Source organism: Pseudophryne corroboree, chromosome 7 (genome assembly GCF_028390025.1).
Source record: "Pseudophryne corroboree isolate aPseCor3 chromosome 7, aPseCor3.hap2, whole genome shotgun sequence".
Taxonomy (NCBI): Eukaryota; Metazoa; Chordata; class Amphibia; order Anura; family Myobatrachidae; genus Pseudophryne; species Pseudophryne corroboree.
The window spans coordinates 496784352-496807471 of NC_086450.1; the positions used below are offsets into that span (position 1 = coordinate 496784352).

At 46.0% G+C, this 23120-nt stretch overlaps 1 protein-coding gene across 3 annotated transcripts in view; it reads right to left on the reverse strand.

Moving 5' to 3' along the window:
• Positions 1-23120, reverse strand: part of LOC134945751 (uncharacterized) — a 708129-nt gene that overhangs the window by 150692 nt on the left and 534317 nt on the right. For all 3 annotated transcript variants that reach the window (XM_063935217.1, XM_063935218.1, XM_063935219.1), the window contains 2 exons: positions 17937-18005; positions 17153-17256 (listed from right to left, as the gene is read on the reverse strand). In XM_063935217.1, coding sequence (XP_063791287.1) covers positions 17153-17256; positions 17937-18005 — 173 coding nt within the window. The remainder of the gene's footprint in view (positions 1-17152; positions 17257-17936; positions 18006-23120) is intronic.

Consider the following 23120-nt stretch of genomic DNA (forward strand, 5'->3'; position numbering starts at 1 on the left):
ATGACCCTCCTCCAAGCCTCAGTTAGATTTTTGTGCCCGGCCGAGAAGGGTGCACACTAGGGGCTCTCCTGAGCTTCTTAGTGAAAGTTTAGTTTTAGGTTTTTTATTTTCAGTGAGACCTGCTGGCAACAGGCTCACTGCATCGAGGGACTAAGGGGAGAAGAAGCGAACTCACCTGCGTGCAGAGTGGATTGGGCTTCTTAGGCTACTGGACACCATTAGCTCCAGAGGGACCGAACACAGGCCCAGCCTCGGAGTCCGGTCCCAGAGCCGCGCCGCCGGCCCCCTTACAGAGTCAGAAGCAAGAAGAGGTCCGGAAAATCGGCGGCAGAAGACATCCTGTCTTCACCAAGGTAGCGCACAGCACTGCAGCTGTGCACCATTGCTCCTCAGCACACTTCACACTTCGGTCACTGAGGGTGCAGGGCGCTAGGGGGGGTGCCCTGAGCAGCAATAAAAACACCTTGGCTGGCGAAAATACATCACATATAGCCCCCAGGGCTATATGGATAAATTTTAACCCCTGCCAGAATCCATAAAAAAGCAGGAGAAAAGTCAGCGAAAAAGGGGCGGAGCCTATCTCCTCAGCACACTGGCGCCATTTTCTCTCACAGCTCCGTTGGAGGGAAGCTCCCTGGCTCTCCCCTGCAGTTACTACACTACAGAAAGGGGTTAAAAAAGAGAGGGGGGCACTAATTAGGCGCAGTACAACAATACAGCAGCTATAAGGGGAAAAACACTTATATAAGGTTATCCCTGTATATATATAGCGCTCTGGTGTGTGCTGGCATACTCTCCCTCTGTCTCCCCAAAGGGCTAGTGGGGTCCTGTCCTCTATCAGAGCATTCCCTGTGTGTGTGCTGTGTGTCGGTACGTTGTGTCGACATGTATGAAGAGGAAAATGGTGTGGAGGCGGAGCAATTGCCTGTAATGGAGATGTCACCCCCAAGGGAGTCGACACCTGAGTGGCTGAGCTTATGGAAGGAATTACGTGACAGTGTCAGCTCTTTACAAAAGATTGATGACATGGAACAGCCGGCTATTCAGCCTGTGCCTGTCCAGGTGTCTCAAAAGCCATCAGGGGCTCTAAAACGCCCGTTACCTCAGATGGCAGATACAGATGCTGACACGGATACTGACTCCAATGTCGACGATGAAGAGACGAATGTGACTTCCAGTAGGGCCACACGTTACATGATTGAGGCTATGAAAAATGTTTTACATATTTCTGATAATACCAGTACCACTAAAAAGGGTATTATGTTGGGTGAGGAAAAACTGCCTGTAGTTTTTCCTGCATCTGAGGAATTAAATGAAGTGTGTGATGAGGCGTGGGTTTCCCCCGATAAAAACTGTTAATTCCTAAAAAGTTATTAGCATCATATCCCTTCCCGCCAGAGGATAGGGCACGTTGGGAAACACCCCCTACGGTGGATAAAGCGCTCACTCGCTTGTCTAAACAGGTGGCACTACCGTCCCCAGATACGGCCGCCCTTAAGGAACCTGCTGACAGCAGAAAAATATCCTAAAATGTATATACACTCACACGGGTGTGATACTGCGACCAGCAATCGCCTCAGCCTGGATGTGCAGTGCTGGGGTGGCTTGGTCGGATTCCCTGACTGACAATATTGATACCCTAGATAGGGACAGTATATTACTGACTATAGAGCATTTAAAAGATGCATTTCTATATATGCGTGATGCACAGAGGGATATTTGCCGACAGGCATCAAGAGTAAGTGCGCTGTCCATTTCTGCCAGAAGAGGGTTATGGACAAGACAGTGGTCAGGTGATGCTGATTCCAAAAGGCATATGGAAGTATCGCCTTATAAAAGGGAGGAGTTATTTGGGGTAGGTCTAACAGACCTGGTGGCCACGGCAACGGCTGGGAAATCCACATTTTTACCCCAGGTAGCCTCTCAACATAAGAAGATGCCGTATTATCAGGCGCAGTCCTTTCGGGCCCATAAGGGAAAGCGGGCAAAAGGCTCCTAATTTCTGCCCCGTGGCAGAGGGAGAGGAAAAAGGCTGCAGCAAACAGCCAGTTCCCAGGAACAGAAGCCTCTCCCGTTTCTGCCAAGTCCTCAGCATGACGCTGGGGCTTTACAAGCGGACTCAGGCACGGTGGGGGCCCGTCTCAAAAAATTTCAGCGTGCAGTGGGCTCACTCACAGGTGGACCCCTGGATCCTTCACCCAGCAGGTGATAATCAAGGTACCCCTCCTACAACAAGGAAAGGGGTATTATTCCACGCTGTTTGTGGTACCGAAGCCGGACGGCTCGGTGAGACCTATTTTAAATCTGAAATCCTTGAACACTTACATACAAAGGTTCAAATTCAAGATGAAGTCACTCAGAGCGGTGATTGCGAACCTGGAAGAAGGGGATTATATGGTGTCTCTGGACATCAAGGAGGCTTACCTCCATGTCCCAATTTACCCTTCTCACCAAGGGTACCTCAGGTTTGTGGTACAGACAGGGCCGGATTAACAATGGGGCTGATGGAGCTGCAGCTCCAGGCCCACCCTCTAAAATAGGCCCACAGCATTGCAGATCTATGTTGTGCAGTAGACAGGAAATAAAATTTCCTTCTACTGCTGCAGCCTCCTAGGCAGGCATCGCCGCCTCCACCCTCAACACCCTAGGCCTCCTTCCCGCGGCCGCGGTATTGGTGGATTAAATTGCGCCGCAGACAGAGACAGTATAAGGCTTCACCTGCCTTCCCTGCACTGCATACACAGTGTGTCTCGGCAGCGCTTCCTCTGCGCCGGATGGTGTGACGTGTTTGCAGGGCCTCGAGCGCTGCTCCAGCTGAGCAGCCACGTGGGGCGCCATCCCATAGGGGGCACTGTGTGTGGCCACCGCCATTGCGACTAATGACAGATGCTGAGTCAAGCAGCCAAAGGCAGTGCCACAGCTGCAAGTGCGCTGCAGTGCCCGAATCCCTCCCTGCCCTGTTAAAGACAGCTTCAGGGACCGATCACACAGCTGTCACCCCCTGCCACAAATACCAGGCCAGCCCCCTGCCACAAATGTCAGCCCCCCCCCTGCCACTGCCAGCTTCACTGGAAGAACTTTTACTGTGTGTGCTTCCTGGTTGCTGGTCCTTCCCCAGAGCCAGCAGCCAGCCACCAATGACGTGCAGTGAGGAGGCTTCCCTTCCTGTGCTGCAGCTGCACACTCAGAAGACGAGGCACCAAGCTAAAGACAGGGAGTGTACTGACTTGTACGTAACTGGAGTGGGGTGAGGGTGTGTAAAAGCAATCAGTGAGTGGGATAGTGGTTTATTAAAGTTTTAGAAGTATCAAAATGTTATCCTGTGTTGTGTATTATTGATTGTGTAGGGGGTGTATTATTGTGGGGCGTGTATAAATGATATCTGTGGGGTGTATTATTGTGGGGGTGTATAAATGTTATATGTGGGGTGTATTATTGTGGGGGGGGGGTGTATAAATGATATCTGGGGGGTGTATTATTGTGGGGGTGTATAAATGTTATCTGAGGGGTGGATTGTGGGGGGTGTATAAATGTTATATGTGGGGTGTATTATTGTGGGGGGTGTATAAATGATATCTGTGGGGTGTATTATTGTGGGGGGTGTATAAATGATATCTGTGGGGTGTATAAATGTTATCTGTGGGGTGTATTACTGTGTGGGTGTTAATGTTATCTGTGAGGTGTATTATTGTGGGTGTGTATAAATGTTATCTTGGGGTATATTATTGTGGAGGCTGTATAAATGATATCTGTGGGGTGTATTATTGTGGGGGTGTAGAAATGTTATCTGGGGTGTATTATTGTGGGGGGGGTGTGTAGAAATGTTATCTGGAGGTATATTATTGTGGGTGGGGTGTATAAATGTTATCTGGAGGTATATTATTGTGGGGGGGTGTATAAATGATATCTGTGGGGTGTATTGTGGAGGGTGTATAAATGTTATCTGGAGGTGTATAAATGTTATCTGTGAGGTGTATTATTGTGGGTGTGTATAAATGTTATCTTGGGGTATATTATTGTGGAGGGTGTATAAATGATATCTGTGGGGTGTATTATTGTGGGGGTGTAGAAATGTTATCTGGGGTGTATTATTGTGGGGGGGTGTATAAATGTTATCTGGAGGTATATTATTGTGGGTGGGGTGTATAAATGTTATCTGGAGGTATATTATTGTGGAGGGGTGTATAAATGTTATCTGGGGGTTGTATTATTGTGCGTGGTGTATAAATGTTATCTGGAGGTATATTATTGTGGGGGGGTGTATAAATGTTATCTGGGGGTTGTATTATTGTGCGTGGTGTATAAATATTTTGGGGTGTGATTGTGGGGTGTGTATAAATGTTATATGTGGGGTGTATTATTGTGGGGGGGTGTATATATGTTATCTGGGGGTATATTATTGTAGGGGTGTATAAATGTTATCTGTGGGTTGTATTATTGTGGGGTGTGTATAAATGATATCTGTGGGGTGTATTATTGTGTGGGGGTGGGGGGTGTATAAATGTTATCTATGGGGTGCATTATTGTGTGGTGTAGGAGTGTATAAATGTTAAGAGGGTTGAAATGTATTATATGGTGTGGGTATTTATTAATATGATTTGAGTGATGTGGTGTGTGTTATTATGTGGGATGGGGGTGTATTAAGGTTACCTGAGGGTTGATGAGTTCAAACGTTATCTACGGGGTGGATCATTATAAGGGATGTGGTGTATTTAAGTTTCGGTGTGTATATTAATGATATCTTGGAGGAATAGGGGTATTGCTATACAATGGAGTAGAAATACATATAATATCCTGGCGGTCGGGATTCCGGCAGTCAAAATTCCAAATGCTGCATCCTGACGCTGGGAATCCCGACACCTTTGGGAAAAGATACCTAATGCTAATCCCTAACCCTCCCTCCACTTACAGCCTAAACCTAACCATCCTACCCCGTAGCCTAACCCTCCCCGGGGATGTCTAACCCTAACACTCCTCCCAACAGTCTAACCCTAACCCTCCCACCCCCGTAGCCTAAACCTAACCATCCTCCCCCGTAGCCTAACCCTCCCCGGGGATGTCTAACCCTAACACTCCTCCCCACAGTCTAACCCTAACCTTCCCACCCCCGTAGCCTAAACCTAACCATCCTACCCCGTAGCCTAACCCTCCCCGGGGATGTCTAACCCTAACACTCATCCCCACAGTCTAACCCTAAACCTCCCACCCCCGTAGCCTAAACCTAACCATCCTCCCCCGTAGCCTAACCCTCCCCGGGGATGTCTAACCCTAACACTCCTCCCCACAGCCTAACCCTAACCCTCCCACCCCCGTAGCCTAAACCTAACCATCCTCCCCCGTAGCCTAACCCTCCCCGGGGATGTCTAACCCTAACACTCCTCCCCACAGTCTAACCCTAACCCTCCCACCCCCGTAGCCTAAACCTAACCATCCTCCCCCGTAGCCTAACCCTCCCCGGGGATGTCTAACCCTAACACTCCTCCCCACAGTCTAACCCTAACCCTCCCACCCCCGTAGCCTAAACCTAACCCTAGCGGGGGGCACTTCAAAATATCTTTAACATGGTGCTAGCTGACCTGGGGCCAGCCCAGACATCAAAAAGGTGCCAATACGGCACCCAGACTCCAAAATACAGCCCAGGGCAGGGCACTCAAAGCAGGATAGCGCCTAGATCCCCTAAGCAGCTGCTTCTTGAAGGTGGCCCAGCGGCAGCAGCAGCATATCATCTGATATCCTCCAGACTGAGGTGAGGTGTCAGACTGACGTGGCATACTGAGGCACTGTTAAATTACAGTTACATATATATATATATATATATATATATATATACAGTTTTGTGGATGGACCGGCACTCCCTCAAGGTAACGCAGATGTGCCCAGGTGCCTTCTGATGAAATTAGGTACGGTAGGAGGCTGCGTGGTGTACGAAGCAAACAGCGGCACTCAGGGTCTTGTGCAAAAATACAAGTGTATTGAAATCACTACATGAACTCCAACGTTTCGGGACGCGCAAGTCCCGTTGTCAACGGGACTTGCGCGTCCCGAAACGTTGGAGTTCATGTAGTGATTTCAATACACTTGTATTTTTGCACAAGACCCTGAGTGCCGCTGTTTGCTTCGTACACCACGCAGCCTCCTACCGTATATATATATATATATATATATATACTGTATATAACAGTATATATAATATATGTGTATGTATGTGTATATATATATATATATATATATATTTTTTTTTTTGTAATAAGGAAAACTAAAGAATGTAATATATATATATATATATATATATAAATGTGTGTGTGTATATATATATATATATATATATATATATATATGTATGTCTTTTCTCCATACATCCAGAAGAACTGCTGGCACTCACAATACCAATGGCAGCTTGCCCCAGTGCGGAATTGTAATAAGACATACAGATGTAGCCAGCCTCGTGGCTAAGTAGTTACACCATGTGTGCCCATGAATGGCTGCATGCGTGCGTATGCATGTGCATGGCCATAGAGAAGACGTACATTAACTCAGCGCCGGGTGGAATAGTTGCACTTAGGCGCACCAAATTGCACCCTCGATATGGACAAGGCTGGCTACATCTCTATATTTCCAACAAACAGCACTCAGAGTTCCTGCTGGCAAATAAGTATATTCAACGATCAATGTTTCGAGGCGTCCACACTGTAGTCAGAACCACATACAATGCATTGTGGTCCTAATGACAGTGCGGATGCCCTGAAACGTTGATCATGTAATATACAGTACTTGTACATATATGTGTGTATGTATGTACGTACATATATAGAGAGAGAGAGAGAGCGTAAATCCATAAAGTATATATAGTGAATTTGTAAATTGAAGGTAGGTGTCTACCTATGCCCTCCATGGTGCTATCCACACCCCACAGCACAGACCACACCCCCATATAAGTAGTCACATGCCCACCATGCTGGTCACACCCCCTGCAGCAGTTCACAATAGGCCCTTCATAAATTTCAGCTCCAGGCCCATCAGGACCTTAATCTGGCACTGGGTACAGAACTGTCACTATCAGTTTCAGACGCTGCCGTTTGGATTGTCCACGGCACCCCGGGTCTTTACCAAGGTAATGGCCGAAATGATGATACTCCTTTGAAAGGAAGGGAGTTTTAATTATCCCTTACTTGGACGATCTCCTGATAAGGGCAAGACCCAGGGAACAGTTGGAAGTCGGGGTAGCACTATCTCAGGTAGTGTTGCGGCAGCATGGTTGGATTCTCAATATTCCAAAATCGCAGCTGATCCCGACGACACGTCTTCTATTCCTAGGGATGATCCTGGACACAGTCCAGAAAAAGGTGTTTCTCCCGGAGGAGAAAGCCAGGGGGTTATCCGAACTAGTCAGAAACCTCCTAAAACCAGGCCAAGTGTCAGTGCATCAGTGCACAAGGGTCCTGGGAAAAATGGTGGCTTCCTACGAAGCAATTCCTTTCGGCAGATTCCACGCAAGAACTTTCCAGTGGGACCTGCTGGACAAAGGGTCCGGATCGCATCTTCAGATGCATCAGCGGATAACCCTGTCACCAAAGACAAGGGTGTCTCTCCTGTGGTGGTTGCAGAGTGCTCATCTTCTAGAGGGCCGCAGATTCGGCATTCAGGACTGGGTCCTGGTGACCACGGATGCCAGCCTGCAAGGCTGGGGAGCAGTCACACGGGGAAGAAATTTCCAGGGCTTGTGGTCAAGCCTGGAGACATCACTTCGCTTAAATATCCTGGAGCTAAGGGCCATTTACAATGCCCTAAGCCAAGCAAGACCTCTGCTTCAAGGTCAGCCGGTGCTGATCCAGTCGGACAACATCACGGCAGTCGCCCACGTAAACAGACAGGGCAGCACAAGAAGCAGGAGAGCAATGGCAGAAGCTGCAAGGATTTTTCGCTGGGCGGAAAATCATGTGATAGCATTGTCAGCAGTATTCATTCTGGGAGTGGACAACTGGGAAGCAGACTTCCTCAGCAGGCACGACCTCCACCCGGGAAAGTGGGGACTTCACCCAGAAGTCTTCCACATGATTGTAAACCGTTGGAGAAACCAAAGGTGGACATGATGGCGTCCCGCCTAAACAAAAAAATTGGACAGTTATTGCGCCAGGTCAAGGGACCCTCAGGCAATAGCTGTGGACGCTCTGGTAACACCGTGGGTGTACCAGTCAGTGTATGTGTTCCCTCCTTTTCCTCTCATATCAAAAGTACTGAGAATTATAAGACGGAGGGGAGTAAGAATTATACTCGTGGCTCCGGATTGACCAAGAAGGACTTGGTACCCGGAACTTCAAGAGATGCTCACGGAGGACCCGTGGCCTCTACCTCTATAAAGGGACCTGCTCCAGCAAGCACCCTGTCTATTCCAAGACTTACCGCGGCTGCGTTTGACGGCAGGGCGGTTGAACGCCGGATCCTGAAGGAAAAGGGCATTCCGGAAGAAGTCATCCCTACCCTGATCAAAGCCAGGAAGGATGTAACCGCAAAGCATTATCACCGCAGTTGGCGAAGATATGTTGCGGGGTGCGAGGCCAGTAAGGCCCGATGGAGGAATTTTCAGCTAGGTCGATTCCTGCATTTCCTGCAAACAGGAGTGTCTATGGGCCTAAAATTGGGGTCCATTAAGGTTCAAATTTCGGCCCTGTCGATTTTCTTCCAGAAAGAACTAGCTTCAGTTTCTGAAGTTCAGACGTTTGTAAAAGGGGTACTGCATATACAGCCTCCTTTTGTGCCTCCAGTGGCACCTTGGGATCTCAATGTAGTTTTGGGTTCCTAAAGTCACATTGGTTTGAACCACTTGAATCTGTGGAGTTAAAATGTCTCACATGGAAAGTGGTCATGCTGTTGGCCCTGGCCTCGGCCAGGCGCGTGTCAGAATTGGCGGCTTTATCCTGTAAAAGCCCTTATCTGATCTTCCATTTAGACAGGGCGGAATTGAGGACTTGTCCTCATTTTCTCCCTAAGGTGGTTTCAGCGTTTCATCTGAACCAACCTATTGTGGTACCTGCGGCTACTAGTGACATGGAGGACTCCAAGTTGTTGGACGTAGTCAGGGCCCTGAAAATATATATTTTCAGGACGGCTGGAGTCAGAAAATCTCACTCGCTGTTTATCCTGTATGCACTCAACAAGCTGGGTGCTCCTGCTTCTAAGCAGATTATTGCTCGTTGGATTTGTAATACAATTCAGTTTACACATTCTGTGGCAGGCCTGCCACAGCCAAAATCTGTAAAAGCCCATTCCACAAGGAAGGGGGCTCCTCTTGGGCAGCTGCCCGAGGGGTCTCAGCTTTACAACTTTGCCGAGCTGCTACTTGGTCAGGGGCAAACACGTTTGCTAAATTCTACAAATTTGATACCCTGGCTGAGGAGGACCTGGAGTTCTCTCATTCGGTGCTGCAGAGTCATCCGCACTCTCCCGCCCGTTTGGGAGCTTTGGTATAATCCCCATGGTCCTTACGGAGTTCCCAGCATCCACTAGGACGTCAGAGAAAATAAGAATTTACTTACCGATAATTCTATTTCTCGTAGTCCGTAGTGGATGCTGGGCGCCCATCCCAAGTGCGGATTGTCTGCAATACTTGTACATAGTTATTGTTAACTAAAATCGGGTTATTGTTGTTGTGAGCCATCTTTCCAGAGGCTCCTCTGTTATCATGCTGTTAACTGGGTTCAGATCACAAGTTGTACGGTGTGATTGGTGTGGCTGGTATGAGTCTTACCCGGGATTCATAAATCCTTCCTTATTGTGTACGCTCGTCCGGGCACAGTATCCTAACTGAGGCTTGAAGGAGGGTCATGGGGGGAGGAGTCAGTGCACACCAGGTAGTCCTAAAGCTTTACTTTTGTGCCCAGTCTCCTGCGGAGCCGCTATTCCCCATGGTCCTTACGGAGTTCCCAGCATCCACTACGGACTACGAGAAATAGAATTATCGGTAAGTAAATTCTTATTTTTTCCCTAGAGAAAACGATATTAGGGACACAGACGGGTGTGGGTGGCCATGTAGGCACCACCATTATCTGACTGGGTAGAAAATTTGCATATCAGAAAGGGTGTATATATATATATATATATATATATATAACAAATAGAAATGGATTCTCGTGGGAGCCAATATGCCTTTTGTATGACAATAATTAAAAGTTTTTATTGTACAGAAACAAACGATATTTATCCTAAGCGTTCGTTATTGACACAACCTTCTAAAAATTCATATAAAACAATATTACAATCTTATACATAAATTACAGTTGGATGTGAGGATTTTACAGCCAGGTGATCACAGTCAGAACTCGAAATGGATGTATCTCCAACCAGATGTTTGTGATAAGGACTTTGTTAACCAGACGTTGCAAAACCCAACGCGTTTCGTCCGTTAGGACTTCATCAGGGGTTTGGAATCAGTTCTTATAGTAGGAGTGATTACCATTGATTAGAAAGGTTTAGAATATCCAATGATTACATCCAATCACATATTCAATTCGATAAATATAATATCTAGATAGACTTCAAAAAAATATATATAAATTTGGTTGAAATTAGATGATGTTACGTTCCCTATTTTCAATCAAGAATGGTGGAACCTTATAGTCTACCTCTGTTTATACATGTCACCAAACAGAGAACTTAGGAAAATTTCAAATCCTGAACGAAACTATTCCTTTTTACAGGAACAAGTGCAACCTCACTATTTTTTTGAAGTCTATCTAGATAACGCGTTGGGTTTTGCAACGTCTGGTTAACAAAGTCCTTATCACAAACATCTGGTTGGAGATACATCCATTTCGAGTTCTGACTGTGATCACCTGGCTGTAAAATCCTCACATCCAACTGTAATTTATGTATAAGATTGTAATATTGTTTTATATGAATTTTTAGAAGGTTGTGTCAATAACGAACGCTTAGGATAAATATCGTTTGTTTCTGTACAATAAAAACTTTTAATTATTGTCATACAAAAGGCATATTGGCTCCCACGAGAATCCATTTCTATTTGTAATCTACTTTTAATACCTTATCTGACAGAGGGTATTTCTTGTTGGTTTGAGACTAGAGGTATAGCGCAAGATATTAGGGTTGATTTTTTGTTTTATATATATATATATATTAATAAAATAAGGAGAGCGCACCAGTGAATAATAATAAAAAGTAACAATTTACTTGTGTAAATATCCACGTACATCAAGGTTCACATTCAAGCACTTAGCCGCTTCTCCGATAACCTCCGCCGTAACGCTGTACTTCAGTCAAAGGGGTGTTTTTCCGGAGAGTAAGGTTGAATGACTCTGTGTCCCCAACACAGACGTAGAAATGTCTATAGAGGATGTCATGTTCATAGCTATATTTCCATCTGACCCTTCGGGGTCGCAAAAATATTATTTTGCCCAGTTACTACTCACTGATATCGACACAGATACTGTTTCCTATGTCGACCATAAGGTTTCCGGATTACATCCACACAAAAAAAAGAGCATTCAGTACATGAGTAGTGCACATTAAAGATGTCACTGAGGACTCTGGCTGTTCCTGACAGAAGGGTCTATGTGTGGATAGATAGATAGATAGATAGAGAGATAGATAGATAGATAGATAGATAGATAGATAGATAGATAGATAGATAGATAGATAGATAGATAATTGTGTATGCATATATAAAGCTATAATGAAAGCTGAGGTATCGTTCCTCATTCTCATGTGCTGAGAGCTCTGTGTGAGAAAGTCTGGGTCAGTCCTGACAAAATGGTTTCAAATCCTCATGAGGATTCTGATGGTTTATTTCTTTTCCCGCCGCAGACAGAATAAAGTGGGAGTCGCCCCCTGTTCTGCAGGGGGCCCTGTCACAAATACAGTGGATCGTAGGCAGGAAGGCTACGTTTCTAGTTATGTGTCCAAGACTACGTTAGTTAGACCTGCCATTACATGCGCATAGGGGAGAAGTAGTAGTATTCAAATATGGTCGGGTACCTTATCATCCGATGTAGATACCCTGGGTAGAGATAGGATACTCCTTATGTTGGGTCATATCAAGGACTTTCGTGTGACTGCAAGGGATATAGGACTCTTGAGTTCACGGGCCAATTCCATGGCGGTCTCGGCTAAAGGGCGTTGTGGATTCACCAATGCAATGCTGATGCTGACTCCGAGAAGAAGGGAAGTCTCTTCCCTATGAAGGTGAAGCCTGGTTTGGTGACGGCCTAGTGAATTTCATCTTGACAGCTGCCGCTGGTAAGTCCGCCTTCTTGCCCTATGTTCCCTCACTATGGATGATGACACATCATTGTCATTTCGGCCCAATAGATACAGATTCCTCTTTCTTCGCAGGTAGAGGAAGGAGAAAAGAGAAGAGGTCCGCAACCTCTTCAAGATCACAGTAGAAGAGATTATCCACATCCACCGCATGACGCTGTGACTCTCTTGCAGGAGCCCACACTGGTGGTGCCACGTCTAAAACTCTTCAGTCAGTCCTGGAACGGACCTGGACCCGGGAGTTTTTACGAATAGTGTCCCAAGGGTACATACTGGAGTTTCCAGATGTTTCCCCTCACCAATTTTTCAAATTACCGATTCTCCTCCAGACGGGGAGGTAGTATGCGACGCAATACAAAGGTTGTATCAGGATCAGATCATTGGCCTGGTTTCCCCTGTTACAACAGGGAGAAGGCTTTTATTCAAGCCTCTTCGCGGTCCCGAAGCCAGACGGCTCGGTCAGACCAATTCTAAATCTGAAATCTTTTTTTTCATGGTCTCAGTAGACATAACGGAGGCCTAATTACTTTTTACTCTTCATTAGGCTTACCTGAGGTTTGCAATTCAGGGTTGTCTTTACCAATTTCAGAGTGATGGCGGTAATGATGGTTCTCCGTCGCTAGTAAGGAGTCACAATTGTACTCTCCCTAACAGTTCTTCAACAACAGGGTTGGCTCCTGAACTTGCCGGAATCACTGTTGGTCCCAACGACGCGGTTGTCGGTTTTGGGAATAATACTAGACACAGAACTACAGAGAGTTTTTTCTTCCAAGGGAAAAGGCTCTGGGGATCCAGAGTCTGGTCAAACCAATTCCAAAACCAGCAAGAGTGTCAATTCATCAATACATTCGGTTGCTGGGAAGATGGTTGCGGCCTACGAGGCCACTCAGTTTGTCAGGTTCCATGCCAGGGTGTTCCAGTAGGCCCTGTTGTACAAGTGGTCCGGTTCCCACCTACACATACACTGGAGGATAATCCTGTCTTCCAAGACCAGAATCTCTCTCCTGTGGTGGCTGCCCAGTCCTCACCTCCTAGAGGGGCGCAGGTTCGAGATCCAGGACTGGATCCTAGCGACCACAGATGCAAGCCTCCGAGGTGGGGGGGGGGGGGGGGGCAGTCACACAGGGGTAAAAACTTCCAAGGAAGATGGTCAAGTTAGGAAACTTGTCACCACATGAACGGTCTAGAGTTCAGATGGAAAGCAGAACAGCAATGGAAGAAACCACAAGGCTTTTACGCTGGGCGGAAAAACATACAAGCGCTCTGTTGGCAATGTTCGTTCCAAAGAGTGGACAGCTGAGAAGCAGACTTCCTCAGCAGATAAGATCTCCGTCCAGGAGAGGGGAGACTTCCTCCAAGTAGTCTTCGAAAAGGTGACATGTCGTTGGGATTTCCTCAAGTAGGAATGATGGCATCTCGTCTCAGCAAGAAGCTTCAGAGTTCCAGGTCAAGGGACCCTTAAACAGGAACAGGGAATGCACTGGTGACTCCGTGGGTGTTTTCAGTCGGCATATGTATTCCCTACAGGTTCTCTCGTTCCAAAAGTTCTGGGATCATAAAAAAGGAATTTCGAGCGAGCCTCATGGTCCCAGACTGGCCAAGAAGAGCTTGGTATCCAGATCTCAGGAATTACTCATAGGAGATCCCTGGCTTTTTCCTTTGCGCGAGGACCTGTTGCAGCAGGGGCCGTGCGTGTATTAGGTCTTACCGCGACTATGACGACATGGCGGTTGACCGCCAAATCCTAGTCCGTAAGGGTATTTCCATGGAATTAGTTCTCCACACTTATTCGTGCTAGAAAAGGGGTAACGTCTACACATTACTACCGTATTTGGAGAAAATAAGTTTCTTGGTGTGAATCCAAGAAGACTCCTACGGCAGAGTTTTCAGCTAGGAGGTTTTCTCCATTTTTCTACAAGCAGGTGTGGATGCGGGCCTAAACTTGGGCTCAGTTAAAATTGGCCTTAGCGGGTTTCTTTTAGAATTAATTGGACTCCCTTCCAGAAGTTCAGACTGTCGTGAAGGGCGTGTTGCACATCCAACCTCCATTTGTGCCCCAGTTGCACCATGGGATTTTAATGGGGTGTTGCAGTTTTTTCAATCATATTGGTTTGAACCTTTAAGTAAGGAGGAGTGAATTTCCTGACTTGGAAAGTGGTCGTCAGGTTGGCCTTGACATACGCAAGACGAGTGTCTGAGTTAACGACCTGGTCTCACAAGAGACCTTATTTGATCTTCCATGAAGATAAAGCAGAGTTGGAAACTCGTCAGCAAATTCTACCGGAGGTGGTTTTCTTCTTTCCACATGTACCAACCTATGGTGGTGCCTGTGACTACCGACGCCTACGCTGAGTCGAAGTCTCTGCATGTGGTCAGAGTTTTGAAAAATTTAGGTCGCCAGGACGGCTCCGTTTATAAACACAGGCTCTGTTTGTCCTGTCTGCTCCCAACGAGTTTGAGTGTCCTGCTTCCAAGCAGACCCCATTGCGCGCTGGATCTGTGGTACGATTCAGCATGCTAATCTCACAGCAGGATTGCCGTTGCCGAAATAGGTGAAGGCCCATTCTACTAGAAAGGTGGGCTTGTACGGGGCGGTTGACTGGGGAGTCTCGGCATTGCAACTTTGCCGAGCAGCCTTTTAGCTAACAATTTGGCTAAGTAATAACAGTTTAATACTTTGTCCGAGGTTGACCTCACGTTGGGTCATTCGGTACTGCAGAGTCATCCGCACTCTCCCGCCCATTCTAGAGCTTTGGTATAACCCCATGATTCTTGATGTGGCCCCAGCATCCTCTAGGATGTATGAGAAAATAGGATTTTAATACCTACCGGTAAATCCTTTTCTCTTAGTCAGTAGAGGATGCTGGGCTCCCGTCGCAGTGCGTACTGTATCTGCAGTTATTAGTTGTGGTTACACACATGTTGTGTTACGTATCTTGTCAGCCAGGTGCTGCAATTGTTCATGCCGTTGGCTTGTATTCTGTGGAATGCCACGTTCTGTGGCATGCTTGAGGTGTGAGCTGGTAAGATGCTCACCGTGGTTTAACATTAAATCCTTTCCTCGAAATGTCCATCTCCCTGGGCACAGTTCCTATAACTGGAGTCTGGAGGAGGGGCATAGAGGGAGGAGCCAGTCACACCCTTTCAAAGTCTTAAAGTGCCCATGTCTCCTGCGAATCCCGTCTATACCCCATGGTTCTTAATGTGACCCCAGTATCCTCTACGGACTAAGAGAAAAGGATTTACCGGTAGGTATTAAAATCCTATTTTAATCACTTCTCAGTCAGATACTCATTTTTCTATCACCAATTAATGTAAAGTACTGTATATAGATCTCCTTCATGGCACAGCTTGGAACGATTTTGTTATTGATTCAAACAAATCTTTGAGAATCTTACCACTGGCACCTAATTCTCTAGATTTGTTTCACCCACCATAAAATAATCCTCCCTTGACCAAGATTCTCTCTAACAACCACCCTATCTCTCTCCTCACCTTTGCCTCCAAAATGTTTTAGCGGCTTGTCTATTAGCACTTTGCCGATTTCTTCTTCCTTCCTTCATCCGTTTTAATCTGTTTTTCACATCTTCAGCTCCAATACCACTTATTACGCAAGTGACACCCAAATTTACTTCCCCTCCCCTCACCTCTCTTACTTTTTCCTTCTTCTCTCAGCATTTTCTGAAACTTAATATGTCTGAAACCAAACTCATTGTTTTCTCCTCGTCTTTTTTTTTAACCTTTTTAAGCCTCCAAAACTCATCCATGAACTTGTCACTTCCCTACCAACCCAAAAAAAAATCCTGCACTTACCCCACAATCCTAGCTATAGATTTTTATTTATTTTTGTTGACTTTTTATTAATTAAATATTCATATACTGTAATCTATACTCCAACCCAAAAATGTCGGGTAATTGAAAGTTTTTTCAAAAAGCTTGATATAGGGGGATATACAATTGTTGTTATGGGCTGTATACATAGACTGGGTCGCCATGACTGACGGCTAACCGACCTACCTACTGTAGGTCATAAGTTGGGAAAGACATACAGTATATTGAGAGAAATAAGTTTTGATATTACTTCCACATTTGCTAATCAGATACCTGGGAAAGTGTCAGGAATATAAATGAGTTTGTATGACTATGGTAATGTCCTTTTACTTAGCGTTCAGAAAAAAAATTGTTTCATTTTCTATATTTTCCCCTGGTAGTTTCCTTTTTTATTTAACTACTTGTCTGGCGTGGTCGCATCAGATGAGACCGGTCAGAAAGCCCACTGTGCGGCTGCAGGAAGTGAATCTTCTCACAGCTGCCACTCCAAGAGGGGCCTCCTGGTTCCCTCCCATTTATTCCTACCATGCTGCCGATAACTGCTGGTCAGTCAGCTTAGCAGGGACCACTACCCAGCGGCTGCAGAGAGGAGCGGCCACCCGGGAAATGTAAACTACCAACCCCTCAGCGTGTACCTGGTGGCTGCTCAGATGAACAACCGCTGGGGAAATCAAAGTCACAATGGTCTCGATGTTCCAATATTTGAAAAATATATATTTTACAAAAAAAAATTCCCCCATAAAATAGTTTTAGAAAAGTTTTACATATACGTTCCTGACTTAATTCAATCATAAAAAAACTGACAATTTCAGAGCAGTTTTTGTAAAAAAAATACCAGTTAAGTAAATTAGCATGCTTGATAAAGCGAGAAGACATTCCAAAAAATAAAAACTTATTGGCATTCTTTTGCATCAAGACATCTTTGACCACAGTCTTGAGAGGTCCCACAGATTCTCAGCCTCGGAGCTCCCACAATCCTTAATGTGGCCCTCATTGGTAAATACTTCCTTAAATACTAAATGTAAATAATAAACCTATTCATTGCTCTTACCTTCCCACAGAGCTTGCATTCCATCTGTTGTCTCTCTGCCCGAACACAAGATGCTGTAGAAGAAATCATTTTTTCTGATTTTTCCATGAGTGGATCTTTGATATCTTCAATGAGAATAATAATATCTTAATTTTATATTCTTATTAAGTTAGACTACCTATAGGCCCTCATTCCGAGTTGATCGCTCGCAAGGCGATTTTAGCAGAGTTACACACGCTAAGCCGCCGCCTACTGGGAGTGAATCTTAGCTTCTTAAATGTGCGACCGATGTATGCGCATTATTGCGATCACAAACGAGTTAGCAGTTTCTGAGTAGCTTCAGACTTACTCTGCCTGTGCGATCAGTTCAGTGCTTTTCGGTCCTGGTTGACGTCATAAACACACCCAGCGTTCGGCCAGGCACTCCCACCGTTTCCCCGGCCACTCCTGCGTTTTTTCCGGAAACTGTAGCGTTTCCAGCCACACGCCCATAAAACGCCGTGCATCCGCCCAGTAACACCCATTTCCTGTCAATCACAATGCGAACGTCGGAGCGATGAAAAAGCCGTGAGTAAACTTACTTTCTTCATAGTAAAGTTACTTGGCGCAGTCGCAGTGCGAACATTGCGCATGCGCACTAAGAGAATTCTCACTGCGATGCGATGAAAAACTCCGAGCGAACAACTCGGAATGAGGGCCATAATTAATAACACTGCTTCTAAAGCAACTTTATCATGTGTAATTTATTATGTGGCCCCTTTGGAAACGAGTGTAACTTATGAGATGTTCTGAGTGTGAAGCTTACCAGAGGAGCTCGGTTCCGCTGTCAGTTGCTCACCAGCTGTTTTCGTTACAAGACTTTGTGGATATGTTCCTATGGATCAGATCAGAGGAGAAAAAAGAAAAATAACTTTAAACAAGGCAGGAAATACAATTATACTTATTATAATTGCATAAATTCCAGGTCTCATAATACTCAGACTCCTAAAATCTCAACCATTCATGCCATGCCATTATGAAATCTGCTGTTTAAAACAAATGATTACGTCAAGTTCTCCATCTATATACAGTATATAAAAATGGACGTGACTACAGTATGTGTGTCTATGTATGTTCCAGCATAACTCTGGAATGCCTGGAGCAATTTACACCAAACTTGGTACACATATGACTTACACTCTGGAAAAAAATACAGAGGGGGTAAGACACCCCTAGCACCCCCAGTATATAGTTTTCACCATAACTCTGGAATACCTGGAGCAATTTACACAGAGGCACCCACGGGTAGGGGCAGAGGCATCCACGGGTAGGGGCAGAGGCACCCACATGTAAGGATACAGGCACACGGGTAGGGGCAGAGGCAGACACGGGTAGGGGCAGAGGCACCCACATGTAAGGGCAAAGGCACACATGGGTAGGGTTAGAGGCACCCACAGGTAAGGATACAGGCAGACGGGTAGGGGCAGAGGCACCCACGGGTAGGGGCAGGGAGGCACACACGGGTAGGGACAGAGGCACCCACGTGTAAGGGCAAAGGCACACATGGGTAGGGGTATGTCACGATCCGGGTATCTGGACGCCATTACTTACCCTTCAGATGCCTCCTAAGGCGGGCTCAGCGTTCCAGGACCGGATCCCGCTGTTCCTGAGTTTCCACATGCAGAGTGTCAGAGTGGTGTTTTCATCAGCCGCGGCCTCCGCTGTGCCCGCGTGGTTAAATGTGCATCTATCAGCCTGGCGTCTCCTGTCTCCGGTGGCCGGCGCCGCCATTACTGTTTCCCAGACCACATGGATTACAAACCAAACTTCCCTCCAAGTGTCTGCATGGGCGCAGCCATCTTGGATTCTGTCATCTGATCATTTCCACCAATCTGCTGTCTGTATTGTTGATTTGCATAATTGCCTAGCCAACCCCTTCCTTGCTGCAGGTATAAGTAAGCTGTGCCTGAGCAAGGAAGACGTCAGTGCTTTGGTTGTCAAACCTAGTTCCTGTTTGTCTCTCTCCTGTGATTGTCTTCCAGGTTCCAGCTCCTGTCTCAAGACTTCCACCATAGAGACCCGCACCAGCATTCCACCTGCGGTGTAGCCTGACTCTCCAATCCATTGTGGATTCATCTGTTTCCAGCTACAACATTACCTGCTTCCAGCTCAGCTTCCAGCAGAGTACAGCTTCCCTTAAAGGGCCGGTGTCCTTTCTACACTTTACCACTCTCCACCGGTATTATTATTTCTCCGCTCTCAAGTTCTACATTTCAGTTCATATTTCATCGCTCCCAAGTTCATTTATTATTTAACTGGTTCCAGCCAGTATCCACTCCGTGCTAACAACAGTCTGGTTCCAGCCAGTATCCACAGCAGCTGTTTTACCTTCAGCAACCCAGCTTTTCCTGGAACACCAGCTGGCACAATCCTGGGTTATCTCCATTGCTACAGTCGGGCCTGGTAAGGACTTTCCATCTAGAAGATCATAAGAACTATCTCACACTACCAGTGCCCTGTGGCTCCTGCCATCCTGTAGTACTCAGGAACTGTATTTATTCTTTGCTGACTTTTACGTTTTCTTTTACTGCTGCTGTGTTGCGGAGTTGTCATAATAAACATCATTGACTTTTATCCAAGTTGTCGTGGTCACGCCTTCGGGCAGTTATTATTCATGTTACTTACATGTCCAGGGGTCTGATACAACCTCCCAGGTTCCGGTACATCTCAGCCCCTACAACTGAGGCTGCCTCCCGTCAGCTCAGGCCCTCAGTTGTGACAGGGTAGAGGCGCCCACAGGTAAGGGTAGAGGCACCCACGGGTAGGGGCAGCGGCACACACAGGTGGGGGCAGAGGCACACATGGGTAGGGGCAGAGGCACCCACAGGTAAGGATAGAGGCACACACTGGTAGGGGCAGACGCACCCAAGTGTAAGGGCAGAGGCATACTGGTAGGAGCAGAGGCACACACAGGTGGGGACAGAGGCATACTTTGACATACGTATAAAGGGTTAGAATCGTATGGAAACAATGCGGACCCAGGTGCTCGACCCCAAACATGAACATCTCTTACCGCAAGAGCTGTCCTTTGTGTTTTTCTTCATGCATACGGCGTTAGTAAATGCCAATATGCATGCGGAGAGCGGCGGGATGCATCATCAGCAAAATGCTATTCTTGCTGCATTTTGCCCAGTGACCAGAAAGGAGTTTGGAAAGCAGAGATGCATACAAATGTGTCCTCTTACATCTAGTATCCATACGACATGTACTGTAGCGCACCCTTCTACTTGTGCTTTAGGTGCCCGCGCCTTGTCACAGCTTGGCATATTGAGTCACATGCTTGGCATGTTGAGTCACATCAAAATGCACTGAGATGCCGGAGAAGCGGAAGAGTGTAATACTACTTTCTGTCCATCAGATGTCACTTTTCCTAGGCTGCACTGCGCATGCGTCAAATAGCCAATGTAGTTTCTGTGGCGCTGTTCCGCTGCTTGGCTAAGAGAACCATGTGAGAACTATCATTATGGTTTGAGAGGTGCAGTTTATTTCTTTCTGAAGACCAGATTCTACTGTACTTGGACAAGGGAAGGAGATCGAGCACCGGCAAGGGTGGGCGGAATTCATAATTAAACATACTGTGCATTTGCAGTTTTGATTTTCTATGCTACGGAACTGCTAATGTTAGCAGGTGAAGCTGTCGCCCAGAAATGAAAAGACACAGACCAGACCCATAACTCATTCGCAGTGCGTACACATTCACAGCCTGTACTCAAAAATGAGGAACCTCACGATTAAGGGTTAGGCTATGTCTACGCAGACTGGACACGCAATAGCTACGTAGGTGCCATGTTTTTGCTTGTACAAGCTTTCAGCTGGCTACAGATACACACCTTGACAACGGCAATGACGCGACTGTGTTTTTCCAACTCCCTGTTACCACCTCCAAACGGTCGCTTCCTGACAATCACTTCACCATTAATTCCTCATTGCCAACGAGATTGCAGCGGCACCTTTATGCGATCACAGCGCAAATGCAGTTTGCTGATAATCCCACCATTGCATACAAACATGAATCAGGCCCAGTGTACAGCAGTGTGCCTGAGTATGTAGTACAGGATTAAATCATTCCGTGTGTACTGTCTTTTTTTTTTTATATATATATATATATTTTCATTATAGTGGTAGTATAGATGCCAGCTGGCCCATTACTGTCTGGACATCTTGGCACTTGCGGTTCTTCAGGTGCTGACATAGTAACATAGTAACTAAGGTTGAAAAAAGACAATTGTCCATCGAGTTCAGCCTATTTGTGGTCTCCTATGCAGTCTGATTATAGGACTAGTTATTTTTATGTTAGGACTAGTTATATTAACTATAATGCGTGCCTACGCACCAAAATCCTGAATATCTTTCTCCAATAGGAAGAGTGGCCTTATCTAGATATTTCTTTGGGAAGACTAAGGGAATTGTACGGAACAGGAACATTAATTTGGGAAGCAATGACAGACGCCCCAGTCAAGAAATCTCATAGTTATGCCATGATTTGATGAACAACTGAAGGGAGGCCAATATAGGAGGGAGGTTAACTTCAAAAACAGAAGAGGAAGATGAGGGGAGGAAAATACCTAAATATCGTATTGAGGTCGTTTGCCAATTGTAAGGGTACTTAGCACGCAAAGAGGCCAAGGAGTTGGTGAGATTATTGGGCAGTGCATCGGTCTTAGAGGCGTTTTATTTATAATAGGATGCTGCAGAGTACATATCCAAAATATTGTGTAAATGGGGGAGTGTAGTGCAAGGGTCAGTTACAAATAAGAGAACATCGTCCGTGAACAGACATAGTTTATGAAGGGAGGAGCCTAACCGAAGTCCTGGGAACTGCGGGTCCACTCGGAGCTTAGCTGCTCGAGGCTCAATTGCCAGGACAAAAATGAGAGGGGAGAGAGGACAGCCCTGACAGGTGCCATTGTAAATCGGAAAGGGAGAAGATAAAAAACCATTACTGAAGACCCGGGCCGACGGAGAACTATACAAGGCTAATATGCATGAGAGGATTTGATCGCGCAGGCCGAATTTCAATAATAGGGCAAGAAAAGGATACTGGCGCCGGCTGGATCTCAAAATAAAGAACGGATACAAATGTATCAATAAAAAATTAATCATACATTTATTAAAATTTAAACTAAAAATACGACATGTGTAGTTGTCAAGAGGGTAATCAATAATAAAAGTTGAGAGTCTCTCAAATTATCATAGGACCACTTAAGTTTCCATTAAGGCAGTGTGCACTGGTAATCTGGCTAGGACTCAGTCCTCCAAGGTATCCTCATAAATTTCAGATATAGATATTACCATGGTCTCAGAAAGAAGTCCCCTTGGTTCTCAATTGCAGATCGAGGTCCAATAGCAGCAGGGGAATATGCAGAGACTCCAAATGGATAGCGCTGGTAGGGATCTTAGAGGATTTTAAGTCCAAAGATTGACAGATGATTGTAAATAACAGGTGCAGTGCCTGTGGTCAGAAAGAAAGAGGGCTCAACGCGTTTCGCTGGTCTTGGTCACCGCCAGCTTCCTCAGGAGCAGGCGGTGACCAAGACCAGCGAAACGCGTTGAGCCCTCTCTTTCTGACCACGGGCACTGCACCTGTTATCTACAATCATCTGGCAATCTTTGGACTTAAAATCCTCTAGGATCCCTACCAGCGCTATCCATTTGGTGTCTGCATATTCCCCTGCTGCTATTGGACCTCGATCTGCAATTGAGAACCAAGGGGACTTTTTTCTGAGACCATGGTAATATCTATATCTGAAATTTATGAGGATACCTTGGAGGACTGAGTCCTAGCCAGATTACCAGTGCACACTGCCTTAATGGAAACTTAAGTGGTCCTATGATAATTTGAGAGACTCTCAACTTTTATTATTGATTACCCTCTTGACAACTACACATGTCGTATTTTTAGTTTACATTTTAATAAATGTATGATTAATTTTTTATTGATAAATTTGTA